General features: G+C 41.2%; 1 protein-coding gene across 6 annotated transcripts in view; it reads left to right on the forward strand.

The window, feature by feature from the left end:
• Positions 1–23488, forward strand: part of LOC122563049 (ETS domain-containing protein Elk-4-like) — a 66762-nt gene extending 43274 nt beyond the window's left edge. For 5 of the 6 annotated variants that reach the window (XM_087973455.1, XM_043716384.2, XM_087973454.1 and 2 more), the window contains 2 exons: positions 5469–5585; positions 7918–23488. In XM_087973455.1, coding sequence (XP_087829581.1) covers positions 5469–5585; positions 7918–8016 — 216 coding nt within the window. In that variant the 3' untranslated portion in view covers positions 8017–23488. The remainder of the gene's footprint in view (positions 1–5468; positions 5586–7917) is intronic. The other variant, XM_043716385.2, reaches the window with a different exon arrangement.
• The last annotated feature ends 335 nt before the right edge of the window (positions 23489–23823 follow it).

The following is a 23823-nucleotide window of genomic DNA, read 5'->3' on the forward strand; positions in this document are numbered from 1 at the left end:
CCACTCAGTAGGATCATTGCTGACACTCTATGATGTCTCAACATTCCCATGCTATCCCTTAATCCTAAAGGTTTATTGATCTCCATCATGCCTATTATCAGTGACTGAGCATCTATGATCTTCTGAGCAGAGATTTGCCAAGACTCTCAGTCCTCTTAAAAAAAATTCACTTCACACTCCCCCTCCTCAATCATTGATACCCAAATCAGGGGAAACAGCCTCTGTGCATCAACCATAATCAGTTCAACAGTAAAAATCAAATGTGCAAAAAAGCCCATGTATTTACATGTGTACAAGAATTACAAGGATTTACATGTATTTGGAAAAGCACGGGCTGATTAGGGATGGAGTCAAGATTAGGGATAGTCAGCATGGCTTTGTGCATGGCAAATCATGTTTCATGAACTTGGTTGAGATTTTTGAAGAAGTAACAAAGAGGATTGATGAGGGCAGAGCAGTAGATGTGATCTATATGGACTTCAGTAAGGTGTTCAACAAGGTTTCCCATGGGAGACTGATTAGCAAGGTTAGATCTCATGGAATACAGGGAGAACTAGCCGTTTGGATACAGAACTGGCTCAATGGTGGAAGACAGAGGGTTGTGGTGGAGGGTTGCTTTTCAGAGTGACAGCCTGTGACCAGTAGTATGCCTCAAGGATCAGTCCTCGGTCCTCTACTTTTCATCATTTATATAAATTATTTGGATGTGAACCTAGGAAGTATAGTTAGTAAATTTGCAGATGACACCAAAATTGGAGGTGTAGTGGACAGCGAAGAAGGTTACTTCAGATTACAACAGGATCTTAATCAGATGGGTCAATGGGCTGAGAAGTGGCAGATGGAGTTTAGTTTAGATAAATGCAAAGTGCTGCATTTTGGAAAAGCAAATCAGAGCAAGTACTGTAATGGTAAGGTCCTGGGAGTGTTGCTGAACAAAGAGACCTTGGAGTGCAGGTTCATAGTTCCTTGAAAGTGGAGTCGCAGGTAGATAGGATAGTGAAGAAGGCGTTTGGTATGCTTTCCTTTATTGATCAGAGTATTGAGTAGAGGAGTTGGGAGGTCATGTTGCGGCTGTACAGGACATTGGTTTGGCCACTGTTGGAATATTGTGTGCAGTTCTGGTCTCCTTCCTATCAGAAGGATGTTGTGAGAATTGGAAAGGTTCAGAAAAGATTTACAAGGATGTTGCCAAGGTTGGAGAATTTAAGTTCTGGGAAGAGATTGATTCAGCTAGGGTTATTTTCCCTGGAGCATCGGAGGCTGAGGGGTAACTTTTATAGAACTTTATAAAATCATGAGGGGCATGGATAGGGTAAACAGAAAAGCTTTATTCCCCGGGATATGGGATTCCAGAACTAGAGGGCATAGGCTTAAGGTGAGAGGGGAAAGATATAAAAGGGACCTAAGGGGCACTTTTTCACGCAGAGGGTGGTATATGTGTGGGATGAACTGCCAGAGGAAGTGGTGGAGGCTGGTACAATTACAGTATTTAAAAGTTATGATTCGGAGGTGCCGGTGTTGGACTGGGGTGTACAAAGTTAAAAATCACACAACACCAGGTTATAGTCCAACAGGTTTAATTGGAAGCACTAGCTTTCAGAGCGCCGCTCCTTCATCAGGTGATATTGAAGGACACAATTGTAAGGCACATAATTTATAGCAAGAATTTACAGTGTGATGTAACTGAAATTATACATTGAAAAATACCTTGGTTGTCTGTTGAGTCTTTCATCTGTTTGAATACCATGATAGTTTCACTTCTTTCATGTGTAAATCACAAAACCTTTTTTTTTTTAAAAGTTGCATTCTCAGGTTAGCTGTAACAATTGATGTTGGCTAGACAATATGTTGAAGGTATTGGTCCCCTATGTTCACTGTCTATGCCATGATGTTTAGATTGATTCTAATCTAAAAAGTGAAATAACAGAGTTTTACATGAGTTCATGCATTTTTTGAGCAAAGTACAATTTAACTCTGGAAATACAAATTCACCCCATAAAATATATGTGTGCATGTGGATCTTTGTCTGTTTGTGTATGTATCTGTCTGGGTTGGGGGTTGTGAGTGTGTGAGGGAGTGTATATGTGTGTTTAGTGAGGGTAGAGTGTCTTAAGTCTGTGAGGGGGTGCATGCGTGAATGTGGGAGTGTGTGTGCGTGTCTGGGGTAGGGGGTTGTGAGTGTCTGTGAGAGAGAGTGGATATGTGTGTGTATGAGTGTAGAGTGGTACAAGTCTCTGAGAGGATGCCTGTAGGGGTGTGTGTGAGTGTCTGTGTGTGTGTCTGTGTATATGTGTGTCCGTGTGTATGTGTGTGTAGGAGTGTCTCTGTATGTGTATAGTGCAATGGTGGTCACCTGTAATGTGACATGAACCCAAGGTCCTGGTTGAGGCCCTCCCTATGGGTACTGAATTTAGCTATCAGCCTTTGCTCGGCCACGTTTTGCTGCTGCCTGTCCTGAAGTCCGCCTTGGAGGATGGTCATTCAAAGGTCCGAGACTGAATGTCCTGGACCACTGAAGTGTTCCCCAACTGGGAGGGAACCCTCCTGTCTGTTGGTTGTTGTGCGGTGTCCATTCATCCGTTGCCGTAGCCTTTGCTCAGTTTCCCCAATGTACCATGCCTCAGGGCATCCTTGCCTGCAACGTATAAGATAGACAACGTTGGCTGAGTCACATGGTTACCTGCCACGTACAAGGTGGGAGGTGATCCCACATGTAATGGTAGTATCCATGTCCACACTCTGACACGTCTTGCAGCGCCTACCGTGACAGGGTTGTATGGAGTTGTCCTGAGAGCTGGGCAGCTTGCTATGAACAATGATCTGTTTGAGGTTTGGCGGTTGTTTAAAGGCAAACAGTGGAGGTGTGGGGAAGGTCTTGGTGAGGTGCTCATCCTCATTGATAATGTGTTGCAAGTCACGAAGAACATGGTGTAGTTTTTCAGCTCCTGGGAAGTACTGAACAACGAAGGGTACCCTGTTGGTTGCAGCTCGTGTCTGTCTCCTGAGAAGGTCATTACGGTTCCTTGCTGTGGCACATCGGAACTGGCGGTCGATGAGTTGAGCATTGTACCTCGTTCTTGTGAGGGTATCCCTGAGTACTTCCAGGTGTCTGTCACGTTCCTCCTCATCTGAGCAGTTCTGATGTATGCATAGGGCTTGTTCATAGGGGATGGCTGTTTTAATATGTTTTGGGTGGAAGCTGGAGAAGTGTAGCATTGTGAGATTGTCTGTGGGTTTGCGGTAGAGTGTGGTGCTGAGGTGTCCATCCTTGATGGAGTTGCATGTGTCCAAGAATGAGACAGACAGTCGAGAGTAGTCCATGGTGAGTTTGATGGTGGGATGAAACTTGTTGATATCACTGTGCAGTTTTATCAGTGACTCCTCGCCATGGGTCCAGAGGAAAAAAATGTTGTCAATGTACCTGGTGTACAATGTTGGTTGGAGATCCTGCATAGAGAAGAAATCTTGTTCGAACCTGTGCATAAAAATGTTGGCATATTGGGGTGCAAATTGGTCCCCATGGCTCTTCCATGTGTCTGGATGAAGAACTGGTTGTCTGGATGAAGAACTGTAAATCGCTGACTCTAATACACCTATTTAAAAGGGAACATTTGATTACGATTAAATTATAAGTATAAAGGAGGGAATTTATAATCTTAAATTATAGCATTGTTGCTGAAATTGAGATGTAGTTCCATCTCACCAGTTGTTGGGAACCTCAAACATATCAGCTAGTACCACATCTTCCTCTCCAGGGACATCCAGCTGTGCACTTGGCCACAAAAGAGAGGCAGACAGCAGCATAGAACAATTCCCTGAACAACACTCTGCCTGATTCCATACATATCTGTTGCTAATGTCTGTCAGTTGCTATTTTCACGCATTTATCATGTGTCTTGATTGACATTTTGCTTAGTTGGTTAAACAGCTGGGTGGATACCTGACAATGGTGATTGATTGATTTTGTTATTTGCCTGAAATTCTGGATTTCTTTCCTAACCACCTCCACCTCTTCTACCCTCATCTCTATCCTGAAAGGGAGAACTCGAATTTTAAAACAGTCCACATTTTGTTCTCAGCCACATGAGGAATCACTATTTCCCCCTTACACCTTGTTAAGATAATTCAGGATCATGTACGTTTCAGTCAAGTCACCCCCGACACTTCTGACCTCCAGTGGAAACAAAAACCAAAAGAATTGTGGATGTTGTCAATCAGAAACAAAAGCAGAAGTTGATGCAAAACGTTGAGTAGGACAGGTAGCATCTGTGAAGAGAAATCAGAGTTATCATTTCAGGTCTGGTGACCCTTCCTCAGAACTCAAGTTCACAACTCACTTCTGAGGAAGGGTCACTGGACCTGAAACATTAACTCTGATTTCTCTCCACAGATGCTGCCAGACCTGCTGAGTTTTTCCAGAAATTTCTGTTTTTATTCCAGTGGAACCCAGTCCAGCCTGCCCAATCTTTCCACATAAGGTATCGTTCTAACAAACCTCCTCTGAGCCACCTCTAGTGCATTTACATTCTTGTTTAAATAAAGAGACCAAAACTACACATGGTATTTGAAATGTTGCCTCATGAATGCCCCATATAATTAAAATATAACACCTTTTTTATGTTTAATTCCACTCATAATAAAAGATAGGATTTCATTAACATTGTTCTGATTGTGTGCTGTACTCACACATTAACAACCACAGCAAGGGCTGGAGAATCTGGAAACATCTGTAGAAAAAAGATAAACAGAGTTAATGTTTTGTGTCTGGTATGAAAGGAGTAAAAGGACATTTTAATCCGCTGAGATGTGGAAGGAAATGGGGAATACTGTTTGAGCTAATGGCAGCATCTGTGCAAAGTTCAGAAGTCACATGACACCAGGTTATAGTCCAACAGGTTTATTTCAAATCACAAGCTGTCAGAGTGCTGTGACTTCTGACTTTGTCCACCCCAGTCCAACACTGGCATCTCCACATCATGGCTACTGTGCAGTGAGTGCACAACCACAATCACCTGATGAAGGAGCAGCGCTCCGAAAACTAGTGCTTCCAATTAAACCTGTTGGACTATAACCTGGTGTTGTGTGATTTTTAACTTTGTGCAGTAAATGCTTTGTAACAATAATAATCATGTCATTCTGTCCTTATCCTCTTGTATTTTAGACCTTCAATCAATGGAAGCAGACTGTTTCGATCTAATCCTGGCCCAGCTCTACATCACTTTAAACCTCTTAAACTCAATAAATGTTCACTTACCTCAGCCTTGCAAATTACCCCTCCCCAACACTCATGGATGGGTGTGTGTCTGTGCGTGTGCACACACGTGTTTGTGATATAGTTCCAGACTCCAAGGATTCTTTGTATGAAGGAATGCATCCTGACATCACCCACTCTGGTGTATCAGTGAATTTGACCTTTTTATCTGTCGTTAATGACAATTACAACCTTGTACTTTTTTATTCTGTTTCAGACTCCATTCTTACTGACTCCCAGTCCATTATTGTCCAGCATCCATTTCTGGAGTACCCTTAGTCCAGTGGCCACACTCAGTCCAGCCCGAATGCCTGGAACCAGCACTTTATTTCAAGTAAGTATGGGTCATGAGATCTCTGGAGTAGTCATTTACTTTCTTTATTCATTCATGGGCTGTGAACATCACTGGCAAGACTGGAACTTGTTGCACATCCCTGACTGTCCTTGAACTGGATGGCTTGCATGGCCTTTCAGAGGGCAGTTAAAAATCAACCACATTGCTGTGGGTCTGGACTCACAGGTAGGCCTGACTGGCTTAGACAGCAGATTTCAAAGAATCAGAAAAGTACAAAAGAGGCACTTCAGCCCATTGAGAGTGTTGTGTTGGAAAAGCACAGCAGGCAGCATCCGAGGAGCAGGAGAATTGCTGTTTTGGGCATAAGCCCTTCACAGGTTTAGGGTGAGAGGGGAAGGATATAAAAGACCTAAGAGGCAACCTTTTCCCACAGAGGGTGGTGTGTGTCTGTGTAACAGGCTGCCAGAGGAAGTGGTGGAGGCTATTACAATTGCAACAGTTAAAAGGCACCTGGGTGGGTAAATGAATAGGAAGGGTTTGGACGGATATGGGCCGGGTGCTAGCAGGTGGGACTAGGTTGGGTTGGGATATCTGGTCGGCATGGGAGAGTTGGAGTGAAGGGTCTGTTTCCGTGCTGTACATCTCTATGACTGTCAGGAAAAATGATGAAGGGCTTAAGCCTGAAACATCGATTCTCCTGCTCCTCGGATGCTGCCTGACCTGCTGTGCTTTTCCAGCAACACACTCTCGACTCTGATCTCCAGCATCTGCAGTCCTCACCTTCTCCTTCAGCTCATTGAGTCTGTACCACCAAGCCTATGCTAAATCTACACTAGTCCCATTTTCCATCACTAGGCCCATAGCCTTGCCTTCCCAAAAGGATATCAATGTACCAGTGAGGTTTCTACACAATCATTGATGGCGTCATGATTAGCAATACCAAGACTTGCTTTCAATTTCAGGATTACCAGTTGAATTTAAATTTCCCAGAGCATTAACCTGGGCCATTTTTTGTATCACGGTACCATCATCTCCTCCAGATTGATGGAATTAATTGTATATTTAAACCCTGGCAACAAGACTCCCTTTCAGACCGGTTGACCCATTTGAAATGTCGCACCCAATAAGGTGTGACACTTGACACCACCATCACCTTCTCAAGGGCAATTCGGAAAGGGCAATGCTTACTAGCTCAACCAGTGATGCCTACAGCCTGAAAATGAATAAAAGTAAAGCTCCCTGTGTACGGCACTGTAATGTCAGTCTGGATGTTGCCGTTATGTCTTGCAGTCCTGAGGGAGTGCTGCACTGCCAGGTGAGCCATCAAACCTATTGGCCATCCCGGAATCCAGCTTCAAAGCTTTGAAGGTCATCACCTTCCACTGGGATCTTTTAACTCTCAGTAATATTTGATTTGCAGACAGTTTCCATATGAAGTAATCCATGCCCAAATCCAGCAAGACTTGGACAATATCCAGGCTTGGACTGAAAAGTGGCAAGTAACATTTGTGCCACACAAATGCCAGGCAAAGACCATGTCCAAAAGAGAAATATAACCATTGTCCTTTACATTCAATAGTATTACCATTACTGAATCCCCCATTAACAACAACATGGGGTTACCTTTGACCAGAAACTAACTGGAGCAGTCATTAAAGTACAATGGCTACAAAAGCAGGTCAGAGGCTAGGAATCCAGTTACTCACCTCCTGACTCCACAAAACCTGTTCACCATCAATAAGGCACAAGTCAGGAGTGTGATGAGATACTCCCCTGGATGGGTGCAGCTCCAACAACACTCAATAAGCTTGACACCATCTAGGACAAAGCAACTCGCTTGATTGGCACCACATCCATGAACATCCCCTCCCTTCATCAGTGACGCTCAGTAACAGCATTGCATACCATCTGAAAGATGCATTTCAGAAATTCACCAAGATAACGCCTTCCAAACGCGCAACCACTACCTTCTAGAAGGACAGCAGATACCACCACTCCAATTCACTCACCATCCTGACTTGGAAATATATTGCTGTTCCTTCACTGTCACTGGGTCAAAATCTTGGAATTCCTGCCCTACCAGTATTGTGGGTTTATCTACAGCACAGGGACTACAGCAGTTCAATAAGGCAGCTCCCCACCACCTTCTCAAGAGCAACTAGAGACAAGCACTAAATGCTGACCAAGCAAGGCCTATGACACGAGTAATTTTTTTTAAAAAAGTCATGTAGAGCAGTATGAAATGTTCCAACAAAGTGGTGTTTTATTGTGTTCAGGTGGCTAAATAAACGTAAGTTCCAGTTGATGATGCAAAAGGTGGCAGTAAAATATGTATAGTTTTCTTCTAACAATCAGCTTTTGTTTTTTGCAGTTTCCAAACATTGCCAACAGTCACATGCAGATCCCACTATCGAGTGTGGATGGCTCATCAACTCCAGCCTCCTTGTCACCAGACCTTCAGAAGGCCTAACAAGGAAGCTGTCATGTCATGATGCCTTGCCTGTGCAACAAGGTTACAAAGGGAGCTCCTCTCTGAGGAGTTGTGATGACCAGTTGTGATGATGCCAACCCGTGTAAAATTGGTGATCAGGTATCTGAGACCTCAACTGGCAGCTGTGATGGCAGGCCCCTGCCCAGAACAACGTGGTATGCTGGCATAACGATGGCAACAATAGGACTTGTTTCATTGTTCCTTTTACTTTTAATCTTTGATTTGGAATCCACTTACTTTACTGATTCCATTTAATCAAACAACCGTGACGAGATTTAACGCTGTATCAATGCAAGTGATATGGAATGGACAACGTTTTGCATATTTCAAAATTTCTCTGGCACTACCCAGTTATTTTGGAGTTCCTGCACCTGTACAGACCTTATTGTTCAGCTCGAAGCAGTGATCTCAAGGGAAGGCAGTTGACTTTTCTGTTTTAGATCTCCGTTGCTGCCTTTATCTTCTGCATCCTCACTGATTTATGAGGGATGGAGATTATGTCTAACTGGAAGACCAAAAAGAGCTTGAGTCACACTGCCCGGCACTCTCTCCATCTTTTCAGATTGGAATTCACCTGTAGAATGTGAACAGCAGCTTTCAAAGTGTTCCTTCATTAAGTTTCATTGCTGAGGCTCCCACAGTCTCAGCTGCACAACTGATTTCAAGAAACGGGAATCCCACACCCAGACTACATATCATCAGTGCAGCCTGCTCCTCCTATCCCTTGGGAGAGACCTGCCCCTTCTCCATTACTTGGATCTTCACTTTTGTGAGTGAAGGCAGGGCCTGTCTGGAATCTGCTATGTGTGTGCGACAGGACTTAAAGAACCACACTCTCAGCTCCTTCTGTCCACTGCCAGTGCACCTATGGGGCAATTTATGAATACCACTTCAGTTTTGATGGGCAAAGTTGCTCTGCCCAGGCTGAAGAATTACATTTATCAACTGAACCCACGGCAGGTTGCGTTGTAGCTTTTCCTTGATTTGATAAACAAAGGCCCCTCTCAGTTTTCTGGTACCCACCGAAAACTTCATCTGTAGTTCTGCCTAGCCCCCCAGCTTCCACCATTTGATGACTCTATCCCACCAACTCACACTGTTCAAACTATTAGTTCCACCATCTCTGTTCCTTTTCATGAGGCCTATCGTTGCAATTCCACTTCTATCATATCTTCGTCTCCACTTCCAACTTGGTGCCTCTTTTCTTCTCTCTGGGAAGCTTCAGCCTCTTTAATTTTATTAGCTCTTCAGCTTTAACTAGCTGATGCATCCCATTCTTTATCTTTCATCCCTTATAATTTCTCTCATTTTCTGCTCCACTATTCCATGACATTGCTTTTACCCCCAATGAATAACTTGATCATGAGCTGGATTTAATTGCACTGAGTACAAATCAACAGATTTTGAACAGATGATAATTTTTCTCAAAGTTTAAGTTTTTTTTAACATCAAGGAAATTAACAAATGAGCAAACACTGTCTGAGGTTCAGTATTGATTTATAATGCTATATTTGCTTTAGGTAGATGAAATCTCTTGTTTTTCTATTAGGATGTCATCTCATTTTTTGACTGGCATGCAAAGGGACTGTGTGTGGGTTTTGTGCAGGTGGATGATTAAACCAAACTCGTTCCTCAACGCGATGATGGTTATGTCACACCAAACCTTTTCCTCTCGAGGAGACCTTTATTGGGTCTTTTTTTCTGAAAAGCAATCATTTGCAGGCTATGGGCATTGCTGGCTAAAGCCACATTTGTTGCCCATCTATCACTGACCTTGAGAAGGTGTTGGTGTGTTACCTGCATGAACCATTGCAATCCCGTGTGGTGTAGGGGCACAGTCAATGCTGCTGGTGGACTAGGTGGGAGTTTTCCAAGATGTTTGCATGTCATATAAATGGTTGGTGCTTCAAAACATTTAGCGAGATGTTTTATTTTGTAAGTTTTTAATGGTACATGAAAGATTTGGGTGCTAAGTTGGTTTTCTGAGTTCTAATCTCATTGCAATGCAAAGAATACTGCACACTAACAAAACGAAATACTTTCCATTTTTAGTGACCAACATTCTAACACATGAACGTATGAATTAAGAGCAGAAGAAGGCCATTCAGCCTTCCCTCACAGCCTAGCATCTCACCAGCATCACCTCCCAAATGACTCAACTCTTCCAGCCAAGCCTTGTTGCCATCAAATCAAATCTTTGATCAATCCTTGAGGAGCAATGCTTGTTTTTGATCCTAAGGGTGGTGTCACCGTGTTTTGAAAATGGATGTCATGCTGTAATCAGGTTGAAATGAGCATAACGTTTGATATGATGTTGGGAAGGGAAGTATCCCTCAGCCAATGTTCCTCCCTGAAGGAGCAGCAACTAAACAAAGAGATAGATTAACGAGTCAGCGCATTGTCACCCTGAGAGATGCTAGAATCACTTCATCTGTCACTATAGATAATGTGGCCACACTTCACAAAGGAATTGTTAAGTGGAAATATTTCAGCACTTTTTAAGAACTGATTAAAAGCAAGAATCATCGTTTGTGATATTTCTGTTCAATCCTAATTTTCAACTGAATCAAAACTTGGCTCTGGCTGGATGCTAAGGGGACGTGATAATGCCAATTAGCATCACTTCAGTGTCAGAATTTAGTCATAAATTCTGACCAAACAGGTTTCAAGAACAAAGACATTTTCTGAGTAGAGTGACATGGGCAGATCTTTTGATATACATTTCCATCGTATCTGTTTATCACTCGCCAACGAACTAATTACAGAGCTGACGAGCAGAGAACGTAAATCGAGTGAAATCAACTGGGCATCTAGGCCAGTGCCAAGAGCAAAGTGTTTTGGGCAAGTATGCAAGCACCAGAAATGAAGCTACTGGGATTGAGAGCTCTTCCTTAACTTTCAAGGAATGGAATAAATTTGCCAACATCTTTTTTTTTGAAAACGGATTATTTAATCTAGTTGAAGCTGACTGTGAGGGTCTTGTTTTCCAGTTGGACTAAACATCTCCATTTGTTATTGAAAGTGCAGAGTGGTCAGGAAAGCAAGAAACTCACTTCCCAATCCCATGTGCAAGGGGTTTGAGGTGTTTCTGGATGCTGACAACAGGCAAGAAGCAGAGGGGCAGAGTGGTGAGAGATGAGACACTCATCACTGAGAGTTGCCCACTGTGCCAATTCCAAAACTTTACTGGGGTGTGAGCGGGATCATTTGTGCATATTTGCTTTATTTACATTGAAAATTTATTGAAATTCATGAACAAAAACTTCCACAGCAGAAGATTCAGAGGAGGAAGAAATAGAGTTTAGCTTTAAACACAAATCAGACTTGTTTTGTATTTTGTTTACATTTGAGACATTTCGAAAAGAGTAAAATTCTCACTGAAAGTCAAGATTAGGTAGCTAGCGACCAATTAGGAAAGAAATGATTTGGCAGTGACCCCACAGACAATAAAGCAGAGAGAATAGTCACCATCTAGTACCGAGTTCTGTGTGGGCTGTTTTCAGATATAGAGCGGCAGGATGGTTTTAAACCACGAAATTGATCACGGAACTGCTTGATGTATCCATGGGGGTGTGAAATTGATCATCACACCACAAACTGGGAAGCCTAACCTGCTTGTGCTGAGTTCCTGCTCATCCCATTAAATTTTGCAAAACCTTCCAGGAAAACCCTGGAGTCTCTGGGAATTAATGATTAATCTTCTGAACACTGCTCGTGGGAAAGTATATATTAGGAATGTCAAAAGAAAATTGTATTTTTAAAATTCTTTTCTTTGAACGGCTTTGTTAATTCATTAGAAAACTATTGGACTTGGTCTTTTCAACAAAGGGCTGTTTGTCTGGGCAGGAGGATTGGAGGCAAGGATGATACCTCTAGGAATACATCCGATTAGAGTTGGTATCCCAAGATCTCAGAAGTTTTCATTTTAAACAATGAAACAAAAACAGTCTACTGCAAGCACTGATGCCATCCCTCCTAATCGTCAATTAACCTGTGCCATCAGCGAGACAAGGCATCAACTATCTCCCAATGTCTTTGCCAAAGGTCGGTGGCCTTCATTAGCCTTAAATCAGGAAGGAAAAATACCTGAAAATTCCTGTTTTCTCAAAAGGAAAAAGAATATCAGCTGAAAAGGCTGTGAGGTGACTAGAGGAATATTCTTATTTAATGTATCTACAGTTTCAAAAGGGAAAAGTCTTAAAAAGTTCATGTTTATTGATATTTTTTGATATGAGAAGTGTAAAGAGCCATGCGTCATTTACAAGTATGTTACTGAACAGTTATCTGATAAAACAGGGCTTATTTTTGATGGATTAGCTTCCATTTACTAAAAACCTGTCTGTGGGCTTTTAAGTGATCAGAGCATGTTGACACTACAGTTATTCTTTATACCTTCAGGTTGACTAGTGATTAGTGGAATTGTGTATATAGGTGCTGTTTGCTACATAGTCAATGTAAAGGTGTAATGTGTTTTCTCATGAATTACATCTCTGCCAGACAGAGAAATTAGGAGTTAAAATTATAGTTTGTGACATTAGTATGAAATACATAAGTCATTCACTTGAAACTTTTTTGTGCCTATCAGAGGCATTAATCCATCCTTAAAGCACATTTATTTGTAACAGTCATTTATTACAAGAGGCCATTTGGTCTATTGTGCCTATGCTGACTCTTTGAAGTAGCTATTCAGTTAGTGGCCACCCCATTGAACTAGTGGCCACCCTTCTCCCTCTTTCTCCAGAGGCCTCCAAAGCTTTTCCTTTTCAAAAAATATCCAATTTCCTTTTGAAAGCCAACAATAAATCTGTTTACTCTAATTTTTCGGGCAGACTTTCCATAATTTACTATGTTTTTTAAAAGTCTTCTGATCTCCCCTTTTGTCAGTTATCCAAAATATGTGTCAGCTGGTTACTGAATCTTCTACCAGGAGATTCTGATCTCTAACTTTACTGAAGCTCCTGAGTGTGTTTGCTACTAATTTTGCATTGAATTTAACCCCTTTTGGTTTGTGGGCTAATGTTTCTGGTGACTGAGAGCAGGAGAAAAAATATCGCAGCACGATTAATAGAACAAAAATTTGCAGAGATCTTGGTTGTGTAGTTAACCATTCTCATTTGTGCTTGGATGTTATAGTTAGTTGGAACACTATCCTTTCACCTTTTTGACCCACACTTTGTAATCTGACTTAACCTCGAACAACACCAGTTAATTTCCTGCATTTTGTCTAACTCAAAAATGGAATTAAGGAAGTAGAAACTCATTTCCTATTTGGTGCATGTCTATAGCACACAACTGGGAAATCATATGTAAACGAATTTCAAGGACTCCTGGTGTGGGGTAAGAGAAACGTCACACAGATTTTGTTGGGCTTGCTCAGAGGGTTAAGTCCCATTACTAAGCTAGAGGTAATCCTGCATCTAAACTGTCTTATTTCCCGACCTGAGAATGATGAATGCTGACATGAATTTAAAAAGCAAAACTTTCCTTGATCAACCTCATTGTGAGAGAGCACCATAATAATAACGATGGGAAACCTGGTTGTCTGCAGTACAACTTTGCAATTGTTGACCATGACAGCGTGTCAGGCCACATGATAAATTGAAAGAAAGAGGAAATTGAAGCCCCTTCATGCTGCTTATTGTCCTGGGTACAGTCAAAATAGTCAAGGATTTAGACTCAAAAAGGTTTGTGCCCACTTACATTTCAATGCCATTAAAGGTATAAATATAAAGAATTGGGACAGGATATTTATAAGCTAACATTAACTCATAAGACCATAAGAAATAGGAACAGGAGTGAGCCATTTGGCCCCTCAATAGGATCATGGCTGATCCAACATTCCTCACTTTTCTGTCTTTCCCTGTAACCCCGACTGATTAAAGAATCTATCGCCACCTTAAACATACAACTCTGTCCCCACTGCTCTCAGTGGCAAAGATTTCCAAAGGCACTCAACCCTCTGAGAGAAGAAATCTCCTTATCTCAATCTTAAAGTTATTCTGAAACCCTCTGGTCCTAGACTGTCTCATGAGGAGAACCATCCTCTCAGCATTGACCCTGTCAAGTCCCTTAAGAATTCGATTTTTTCAATGAGATCACCTCTCATTCTTCTAAACTCCAGTGAGTAGAGTAGAGAGCTCTCAGAACAATTCCCCCATATCAGGGATCGTCCCAGTGAACAGCTCTGAACTGCCTCCAATTTAATAATATTTGTCCTTAAAATAAGGGTTCCAAAAGTTCTCAGTGTACACCAGTTGTAGTCTCACCAGCACATTTTACATTGTAGCAAGATTTGATTTGCAAACCCCTGCAGTGACTACAAAGAATTTATTTGCCAGAAACTCTAGTGTCAAGAGTACCAAGTGCTTGTGACATTATATAACATAGGTCCATGGCTGTTGGATGACACCAATTGTCCTCTTGGCTGTATATAAAAGGTCCCATTATACTGTATTGAAGAAGGACATGGCAGAAGTGTTTCTGAGATGGCCTGACAGATGTTCATCCCTCAACTAACTTTAATATTTTAGTGAAAAGAAACTGATCTGGCTATAACTGCATGGCTGTTTTTTGGCACCTTGCTGTGTACAAAATCCACTGCCAAATTTCCCAGGATTACAACACTTCTTGTCCCTGAGATTCTCTGAGTTCCTTAAGATATGAAGAGAATTGCTCCTTAACTATCACAAACCATTTTTGGTGCAATAGAGAACACTGTTGACAAATTAAGTTTAATTCATTCACTGGATGTGGGTACCACTGACTAGGCCAGCATTCACTACCCATTCTAAATTGTCCAGAGGGCAGTCAAGAGTCAACAACATTACTGTGAGCCGAGGTAAGGTTAGAAGATATTCTTTCCTGAAGAACTTTACAGAATCATTTGGGTTTTTAATGACAATCATGGTCAACATTAGGCCAATTCTTCCTTCCAGCTTCAATTGAATTCAAATTTTGCGATCTGACATGGCAGGATTTGAACCCATACCCCCAGGTCAATGATTTAGGGGTTCTACTTTGCTAGTCAAGTGACATTATCACTATGTCACTGCCTTCCCATGTTGGGGTAGAGATGAGGGAGTTGCACTCTGTAACTGTGCTGGACTAATTGTGAGCTATGAAATGTAAAGATATTCAATTCCTAGGGCTGAACTTGTTGGACAGAAAATTCTTCACCCTCTCCTACCCCTTGCCAGCAAGATAACAAAACAGCTATAATGAATGTAAAGGTGGTGGCTTGTTCACCTTGGGTAGGTTTTGACCCCCTTGTGTATTGATACTGTTCAGATAAATTGTGTAAAGAATTGAAAGGTATGATTATATTATTTTGTCGTCTCCTGAAAATTCAAGTGCTTCTGCTTTTGAGCTGTTACGTCTTTTTGTGTCTGAGAGAGCTGACAATAATATGTGAATGCAAATTCTGCACAGAATAATGCAAAGTGTTTCTATTCAAAAAAGCTATGATAATGAGATTTTGCTTAAAGCTAAGTTCAGTGGATTATACTGTATTTGAACTCTGTTCTGACTGCTGCACCTTGTGGTTGCCGTGCCATTGAGATATCTGTTTCTTTCTGGTTTCTTAGAATCCTGCTGTGAATCCTGATTGTACTCAGGCTGGTAAAAGATGGGAAATCCCTTTTATTTGTGATGAAACTAGCAACATTTACAGGGCAATTATCAGTGGTTTCATCCTCCCAGTTTCCCTCAAACATCAAGGTGATCCAGACATGATCCACAAATGTTTGAAGAAATGTTTCAGGCAGGGCATATCAGTGATTGGTTTGATATTACTCACCAGGGTCTCATACAGCGCTGACCATTTCATCTTATACTCAATTCTGTCTTTGTTATTTTAAACCTTTTCTGTATCAATCTCAGTTGTTGCTCAGTGGATGAGACTCCCACTTCCAAGTGTGTAAATTAAACCCATTTCAAAGGTATGAGTGCAGAATTCTATACAAGCACTCCCAGTGCAATACTGAGGGGCCGTTAGACTGGCAGAGGTGCTATCTTAGGCCTGATCCATCAGCCAGGTATAAAGGAGCAGTAATATTCTCTCTCTTTATACTTCAGCCAACGTCACTGAAAGCATCTGGCTCTTTGGTGAGATTTTGTTAGGGACAAATTGTCACGTTTCTTCATTACAACAGCGGCTTCAATTCAAAAGAACATCATTGTCTGTAATGTTTAAGACAGTGTGAGACATTTGTTATTGAAACAGCAATATTCTCTTGCCCTGCTTGCACAGCTATTTGCTGGACAACAAAAACTGCTTTTGGAAGAAGGTCAGAAGTCATAAGACACCAAGTTATAGTTCAATAGGTTTATTTGAAATTACAAGCTTTCGTAGTGCTGCCCCTTCATCAGGTACAGTGCTCTGAAATCTTGTGATTTCATTAACCTGTTGGACTATAACCTGGTGTCATGTGACTTCTGACTTTGTCCACCCTAGTCCAACATTGGCACCTCCACATCTTGGAGGAAGGTAATACCATTGGACTTAGTGCCTGATAACCCTGAATCTCATTTACACACCATCTCCATAAACCCATCTCTGTAGAGGTTACCAATCCCCTTGACTCCTCTTGAAGTTAAAGGTTAACCTCTGCTAAGACCACACAAACCATAGGTCCATAACCAAAGTCTGAGAAGGGGACAGAAAAACAGTCAGATTGTCCATCAAAAATCATCCAATCAGATAATAAGAAATCTGTTTGCGTGCCAATGGATAAGAGAGAGTGGGAAAATGAAGAGTAATGTGTTGTACAGCCAGTGGTGAGAGGACAAGGGTGGTTGAGTGTGTGAGAACATGTGATGGAACCTATAATCTATTAAAATGCATATGCAAAAATCATTTCCTCTTCATTTAATTGTTTCTTGAACCTACCAATAATTCCCTATCAATAGATCTCTTTAGTAACAATTTCAAATCAGAAATATGCAAATTAGGAGTAGGACCTCCTCAAGTCTGAGCGACATTCGATAAGTTTATGGCTAGTCTGATTACTCCACTTTCCCACCTGACTCACTGGTAACTTTTTCACTCATTTTGTTTATCAAGAATCTATATTCCACTCGCTTAAAAATATTCAGAAGCTCTGCTTTTACTGTCTTTCAAGGGAGATAGTTCCAAAGTCTCATGACCTCACGAGTAAAATGTCTCAGGCCTGTCCTAGGTGGGAGAGCCTTTATTTTTACTGCCCTGGATGAAATTGATCCCCTTGATAATTGCCTTCTTATGCTCATATCTTTTAATTTCCCTGCAATTTTAAAACTTTTCACTGCCACAAACAACGTACAGAAATAATATTTTTTTCTTATTCAGAATCTTGGAATAGTTTCTCTAGGGATTCCTCTATTCTAAAGAAAACAAGCCTAACCTATTCATGATTTAGATTCCTGATAAATGTCATAGTCTTTGCTGATGGTAACTATGAAAATATTCCATCCTTAACTGGTGTGGTCTAAATATGACTCCAGACCCACAGCAACGTGGCTGACATCTTAGCTGCTTTCTGAAATGGCCCAGCTAAGTGTTCAAAGTCAATTAGATTTAATTGATAATACTGACCCATTAAACATTAATAAAGATTCCAGAGTTCAGTGTTAGATTTGAAATTCAGCTGCTTTTCTGTGAGTGTGCAGATGGGTTTTGATCTACAATGAGCGAGTTTAGATGGAACCAACCTGGTTTAGCAGCAACAATTCTCATTTATTTTATAACTTATTCCAAGGCTTCATGCCAAGGCAAGTGAAAGTGTGGCCATTAATGATAGATGATCAAAATCTGAAACATATGAGAGGCTAGAATTGGAGGAGAACAGAGAACCTGGAGCTATGTAGAGATGGAGGAAGTTACAGAGATAGGGAGGAGTGTGGCTATTGAAAGTAAGGATAAGAGTTTTAAAATTAAGGTGTTGCAGGAGTCAAAAATCAATGCCACACAGTGACCATAGAGGATGATAGATGATCAGTCCAGGTTGAAAGATATGTAGGTTAGGTGGATTGGCCTTGCTAAATTGCCCTTAGTGTCCAGGGATGTGCAGGCAAAGTGGATTGGCCATGGGAAATGTAGGGTTACCGGGATAGGGTAAGGGGTGGTGGATGTGGGTGGGCTGCTCTTCAGAGGGTCGGTGTGGGCTTTATGGGCTGAATGGTCTGCTTCCACGACTGTAGGTATTCTGTGATCCTATGGTCCTATGAGTTAGAAATCAGCCACAGAGTCTTGGATATGCTCACACTGAAAAGGTGGAAGATGAGAAGCTGGTTAGACAGTGTTAGGGTTGGTGAATCTTCAACTAAAGTATGAGTGTTTCAGATGCAGATGAGCTGAGGTAGGAGCAAATTCAATGAAACTTCAGTTCCTCATTGAAATGAAAGCTGACCTCATTCTTTACCTTTCTGTCTTAATTCATTCCTTTGTAGAATCCTGTTTTGCTATAACTTCCCACTCTAGCGTGTAATTCAGCAATTGAAAATACCCAAGTTTAGTGTTGATTGACCACTACCTCTAAATTATCCCACTTTTGTTTCTCCCACTTGTGCAAACCTCAAGAGAACTCTTGCTTTGTGGGACCTCAGGAATGTGAATTTTGAGTCAATTCCCTAATCAGTACTGATCCTCAGCAGCAAGTCTTCCCCTACCCTGCTGATGCCCTTCCCAACATCAATCTCTTCTGCCCCATTCCAACTGCTATGATGGTTACATTGCTGGGCTCATAAACTCAAGAACTTTGAGTTCTAAATCAGGTTGAATGAAAGTTGTAATCCTTCCAATGATTTCAAAATGTGATGTCAATTAAATCAGGATAAATCTTGTGTCAATAAACGAGATTGGAAAACTGTTGGATTGACTTTAAGAACCTAACAAGTTCCCAGATGTCCTCTTTGGAAAGAAAGTTGGCTGCCTTTATCCAGTCTTGACCTACAGGTAAATCTAGGTCCTTGCTGAAGTGGCTGTTTCTCAATTGCCCTCTGAAAGCTTAACCAGGCATTCAATCATGTCAAGGTAGGCAAGACTATCAGCCTTTCTAGTAACGTTCACGTTCTGAGAACGGGATATTAAACTCTGTCAGCAGAATCAGAACTGACTGCCGGGGGGGGGTTTCTATTCCTGTGGCATCGAGTTATAGAGTATGGTGAAAATACCAAGCGGTGAATCATTCTCCGAAATGAAAATAGCTTCAGTGTGGGAGGAATGTGAATTCTCGCTGTCTCTTAACCCCATATGCAGCAAATGAAGTCGAACCCTTCAAGATGATTAGTCATTGCCATTGAATGTATGAAAAGCAAATCCGAGAAAACAGGATTTTATTCTGTGCACCTATTTATTCCCCTCACTCACTATCCCTTCCTGCTCCCAATTTATCTCTTTTCAGCTCCAAGTTACAGCTTTGTGAATGTTACCATTCTGTCTCCATTCACTAAGAGACTTTTGCAATTTCCCCCATAAAACCCTCTGCTTTCTCTCTCCTTTTAAGATGCTACTTAAAATCTGTATCTTTGACTAGTTTTGGTCACCTCTCTACACTTCCTCTTTTGTGATAACTCTCCTGTGGTGCACTTTGGGCTTTTTTTGCTATGTTGAAGGTGCTGTACAAGTGCAAGCTGTTGTTGAAGCAGTTTAGATCCCGTGCTGTGCCTTGTGACTAGTTATCTGGCACATGATAAAAAGAGTTATTATCATATTCGAGGAGATGTTAGATTAGGTGAGGTTCTTGTAGGAACATTTACACACTTGTTGTAGTTTCCAAGCTGTTACCACAAGAATGAACACCAACAGATTAAATGCTGTGTTAATACATCTCATAAAGGAATTGGCCCTAACTGCACCTAGGAACAGGAGAAGGCCATTCAGCCCATTGAACCTGGGCTTTTTTTTTAAATGAGAAATCTTAGGTTAACTTAATCCTACCTTCATTTACCCACCATAGCTTTGCATCCATTGGATTCTTGGAAAATATATTAATCTCAAACTTAAACTAATTCATAACATTTGAGGTAACTTCTGCAGCTTTTAGCAGGAGAGATTTTGAGACTTCTGTTACCATTTGAGTGATTAAATATTTGCTAACTTCCCTCCTGAATGTCTTGACTGTGACTTTAAGGGTACGTCACCATGACTTAGTCTTCCCCGACCATTCAGGATTGATGGCAAACGTGAGTCACCTTCTCGCCCAGTTTTCATAGGAGAGGCTGGGTGGATGTTTGTGTGGGTTGTGGTCTATAACCATCAGTGATGAGTAAAGTTTCATCAGTGATGGGTATCGGTATGCAGTCGGTGACACCATCATTTCCTTTACAGTATAGAGTGTCTCCAACCCAACATGGCAAGCCACAACCCACAAACATTCTTATTGTCAAAATAACTTGCATTTAACTCATTCCATTTCACAAGCTGAGGTAGTCTTCAGTGAATGAAGTACTCCTGAAGTATATTCACTGTTCTCATTGCATGATAAGGTTGTGCAAACAATCATGTCATAGCGATCAGAGTTTCTTTATTCATTCATGGGATAAGGGGGGTGCTGGCTAAACAGCATTTATTGCCCAGAGGGCAGTTAAGAGTCAACAGCATTACAGTGAGTCTGGAGTCACTTGTAGGCCAGATCAGGTAAGAATGGCAGTTTCCTTCCCTAAACCACATTAGTGAACCAGATGGGTTTTTTTCCCGAGATTCGGCAATGGATTCATGGTCATCATTCGATTCTTAATGACCGTTGTTGATTGTGGTAAAAATCCATAATGCCCTTCAGGGAAGGAAACTTCCATTCTTACCTGCTCTGGCCTATGTGTGACTCCAGACCCACTGCAATGTGGTTGACTCTTCATTGTCCTCTGGGTAATTAGGTTGGGTAATAATCTGCTTTAGTTAGTTTTGTTTAAGGAAATAATTTTGGTTAAGAGATTACAAGGAGAGTCTCCCTGCTTTAGCATCTGTTATAGTCAACTGAGAGGGCAGAGGGTCTTGGTTAACATCTTGGCTGAAAGAGAGCACCTCTGCCAATGCAGAAATCCTTCCGCTTGCACTGGGAATGTCAAACTGGGTCACATACTCACATGTCTGAAGTTTAATTCAGACCAACGTACTTCTGACTTAGAGACAAGTGAGCCAGACATGACACCACCCTGGGAGGCTGCCCACATCCAAGCCCTCTGTGATTGTTGGGGTGGGTGCTATATTAACAAGTCATGTTGCAGCTTCTGTGTCATGTATTGACATAATATGAGCTCATTAGTGCGTTCATCATAGGAACATTTTGAAAATCTCAGGACAGAATGGGAAGAAGTGTCTTATGGATCTGGGATTTGGTTTCTCATCATGGACTGACCTCTTGTGTTCCTGCTAGCATCCACTGTCTTACCTGTGCTCAGTAAGGGTGATAAAGCAGAACTGTTATCCTTCTCTTATTCACTTTGTACATTCTGGAAATGTGATAAGGCATATTGCTCAATGATTCCATCTACAACTTTTAGATTCTGGCTTTAGGACTTTATCAGGCTCTGGATCTGTAGTGGCACAGTAATGAGCATGGCTGATACCTCTAACCCCATTCGCCAAAGTGAAGTGTAACCCCTTCTTAATACGTGGCACAGTCGTTTCAGTTCTCCGAGCAGCTAGCTTTGCTCTCTCTCCCAATGGAAATGGGAAGTGCCCTCTCGGGTCCCTGCCTCAGTCCTGTCCTAGACAACACTGTATCCAATGGTAGGGCAACAAACCTAAAAGGGACATCACGATCTTTTCAGCAGCTCTAGGGAGGACTCTTTTGAACCCCTCCTGAGAAGGCTGTCAGAGTTTGATGCGGGTACATCTCGGAGACCAAACTAGAGCTGGAATCTTTCAAAAAGCTCAATTATGTTTTGGTTCATAAAACTTATTATCAGAGCAATAAAGATGAGTTGGTTCAGGTCTGCAATTTCCAATGGTATTCTGGAACATTTTAGTGGATCACTATAGGGAAACAAACTGCCATTTGACAAAGAAGCAAATGATGCAGCAACATCATATTCTGCTTGTTTATAAAGTGAATTATTTGAGGGTCGAAAGAAGCTGCTGGCTGACAGTGTTGTACTGTATCAGGACCTGTACTTTCTGGTAGAAAGATGAAAGAGAGTTAAAATGTAGTTGAAGTTTGATAGATAGAATGGAACCAGAGCTTTAGCTACTCCTGTGCCTTCAGTAGGATCTGTTCTATAACGTAGACTCATTGGGAAACAGTGGCCTGTTGACTTGTGATATCACGGTCTCTTTGCTTGTCTTTGTTTTGATGAGTGGGCCAGAGCTGGTCAGTTCCGATGGGTAATGTGAGGCCTCAGACTGTCTTATCCCTGAGCAGCTACACCAAAGGTGAGTGAAGCAAGTTTTTTTTATTTGTGGAATTTGGGCATCACTGGCTCGGCCAGGATTTATTGCTAATCCCTAATTACCCAGAGGGCAGATAAGTGTCAACCACATTGCTGTGGTTCTGGAGTCATGTGTAGGCCAGACCAGTTAAGGATGGCAGATTTCCTTCCCTAATGGGCATTTGTAATCAATATGAGCCGTTTTGACAATAATGAATTTCCTAATTTTGTTTTTCTTATTGAATTCAAATTTCACTGTTTGCCATGGTGTGATTTGAACCCATGTTCCCAGAATATTAACCTGGGGTTTCAGATTAGTATCCAGTAGCATTATTGCTACGCTACTGCATCCCTCAGAGTTAGAATAGCTATCTAATTTAAGATGTTGCTGAGCCTTGTGGAGCAGGAAGATCCCATGTGCAATCTTTGGTGATGACCAGTTTAGATTTTTCTAGTTTAAGAACATTATGGATGGTGGAGTTGACTGTGGATGCATGTTTGATTCATGCATGTATAACACCAGCTTAGTGTGTTAACTAACACTGAAGATACATTCACCGATATCCTTTGATAAGCTTTGGTGACACTTGAATCCCAACAAGGATCTATTGATTTCTCTTTTATTGAATTCACTAATTTCTACATCTTACATCAGTGAATATTGACACAGTTATGTATTTTAACCAGAGGGATCACTGCGCTCAAATTAAGTGGATTGAACATATCCCTTCATGAAGCCCGAGTGAGTAGCTTAACAACAAATTTTCTGATCCAGTCACACTAGCTGGAGGCGCTTGTCTCCAACTTGGCCATTGTCCCGTGTTTAGCTGACATGAATCCCCACTTCTGGTTCTGAATGTTTCAGTATTGTGAAATGATCAAATCAGTTCTTTATGGTGAATATGTTGGATTTGTAGAAATTATAAAATTTCAATGAAATAAATATATATATAAAATATATATATATATATATTTTTTGAAAAGAATTTGAGCCCAACCTCAAGGGAAACTGATATTACTTGGTTTGGCAAAATGTGTAGACAATCAAAGAAAGTGGCTATTTTTGTTGAATATTTGAATTAAAGTATATATATTATATATATGTAAACTATGGAATCAGAATATTTTTATTTCAAAAGGGATATGAAACAGAAATCATGATTTCACCTTTTGTGTTTGGAAACACTTTACAATCATGGCTTTAATAGATAAATGCACCCAACTTGTTTGTTCATGTTAAGTAACCAGCTCTGCTCCTTTGAACTTGACCTAATGCAATATCCACACAGCAACAACATTATGACATGTATCTCATAAGAGCTGTCAATAAGTACAATCAACAGTCCCAAGCACAATTAACATTATCTTGAACTAATAGTGACATAATCTATTGCCACATGATTCCTGGTTTCATTTTCAAGTTTAAACATATCAAAAACTTTC

This window comes from Chiloscyllium plagiosum, unplaced genomic scaffold (genome assembly GCF_037043375.1).
Source record: "Chiloscyllium plagiosum isolate Xiang-an unplaced genomic scaffold, Cpla_swu_hap1 HiC_scaffold_26, whole genome shotgun sequence".
Lineage (NCBI taxonomy): Eukaryota > Metazoa > Chordata > Chondrichthyes > Orectolobiformes > Hemiscylliidae > Chiloscyllium > Chiloscyllium plagiosum.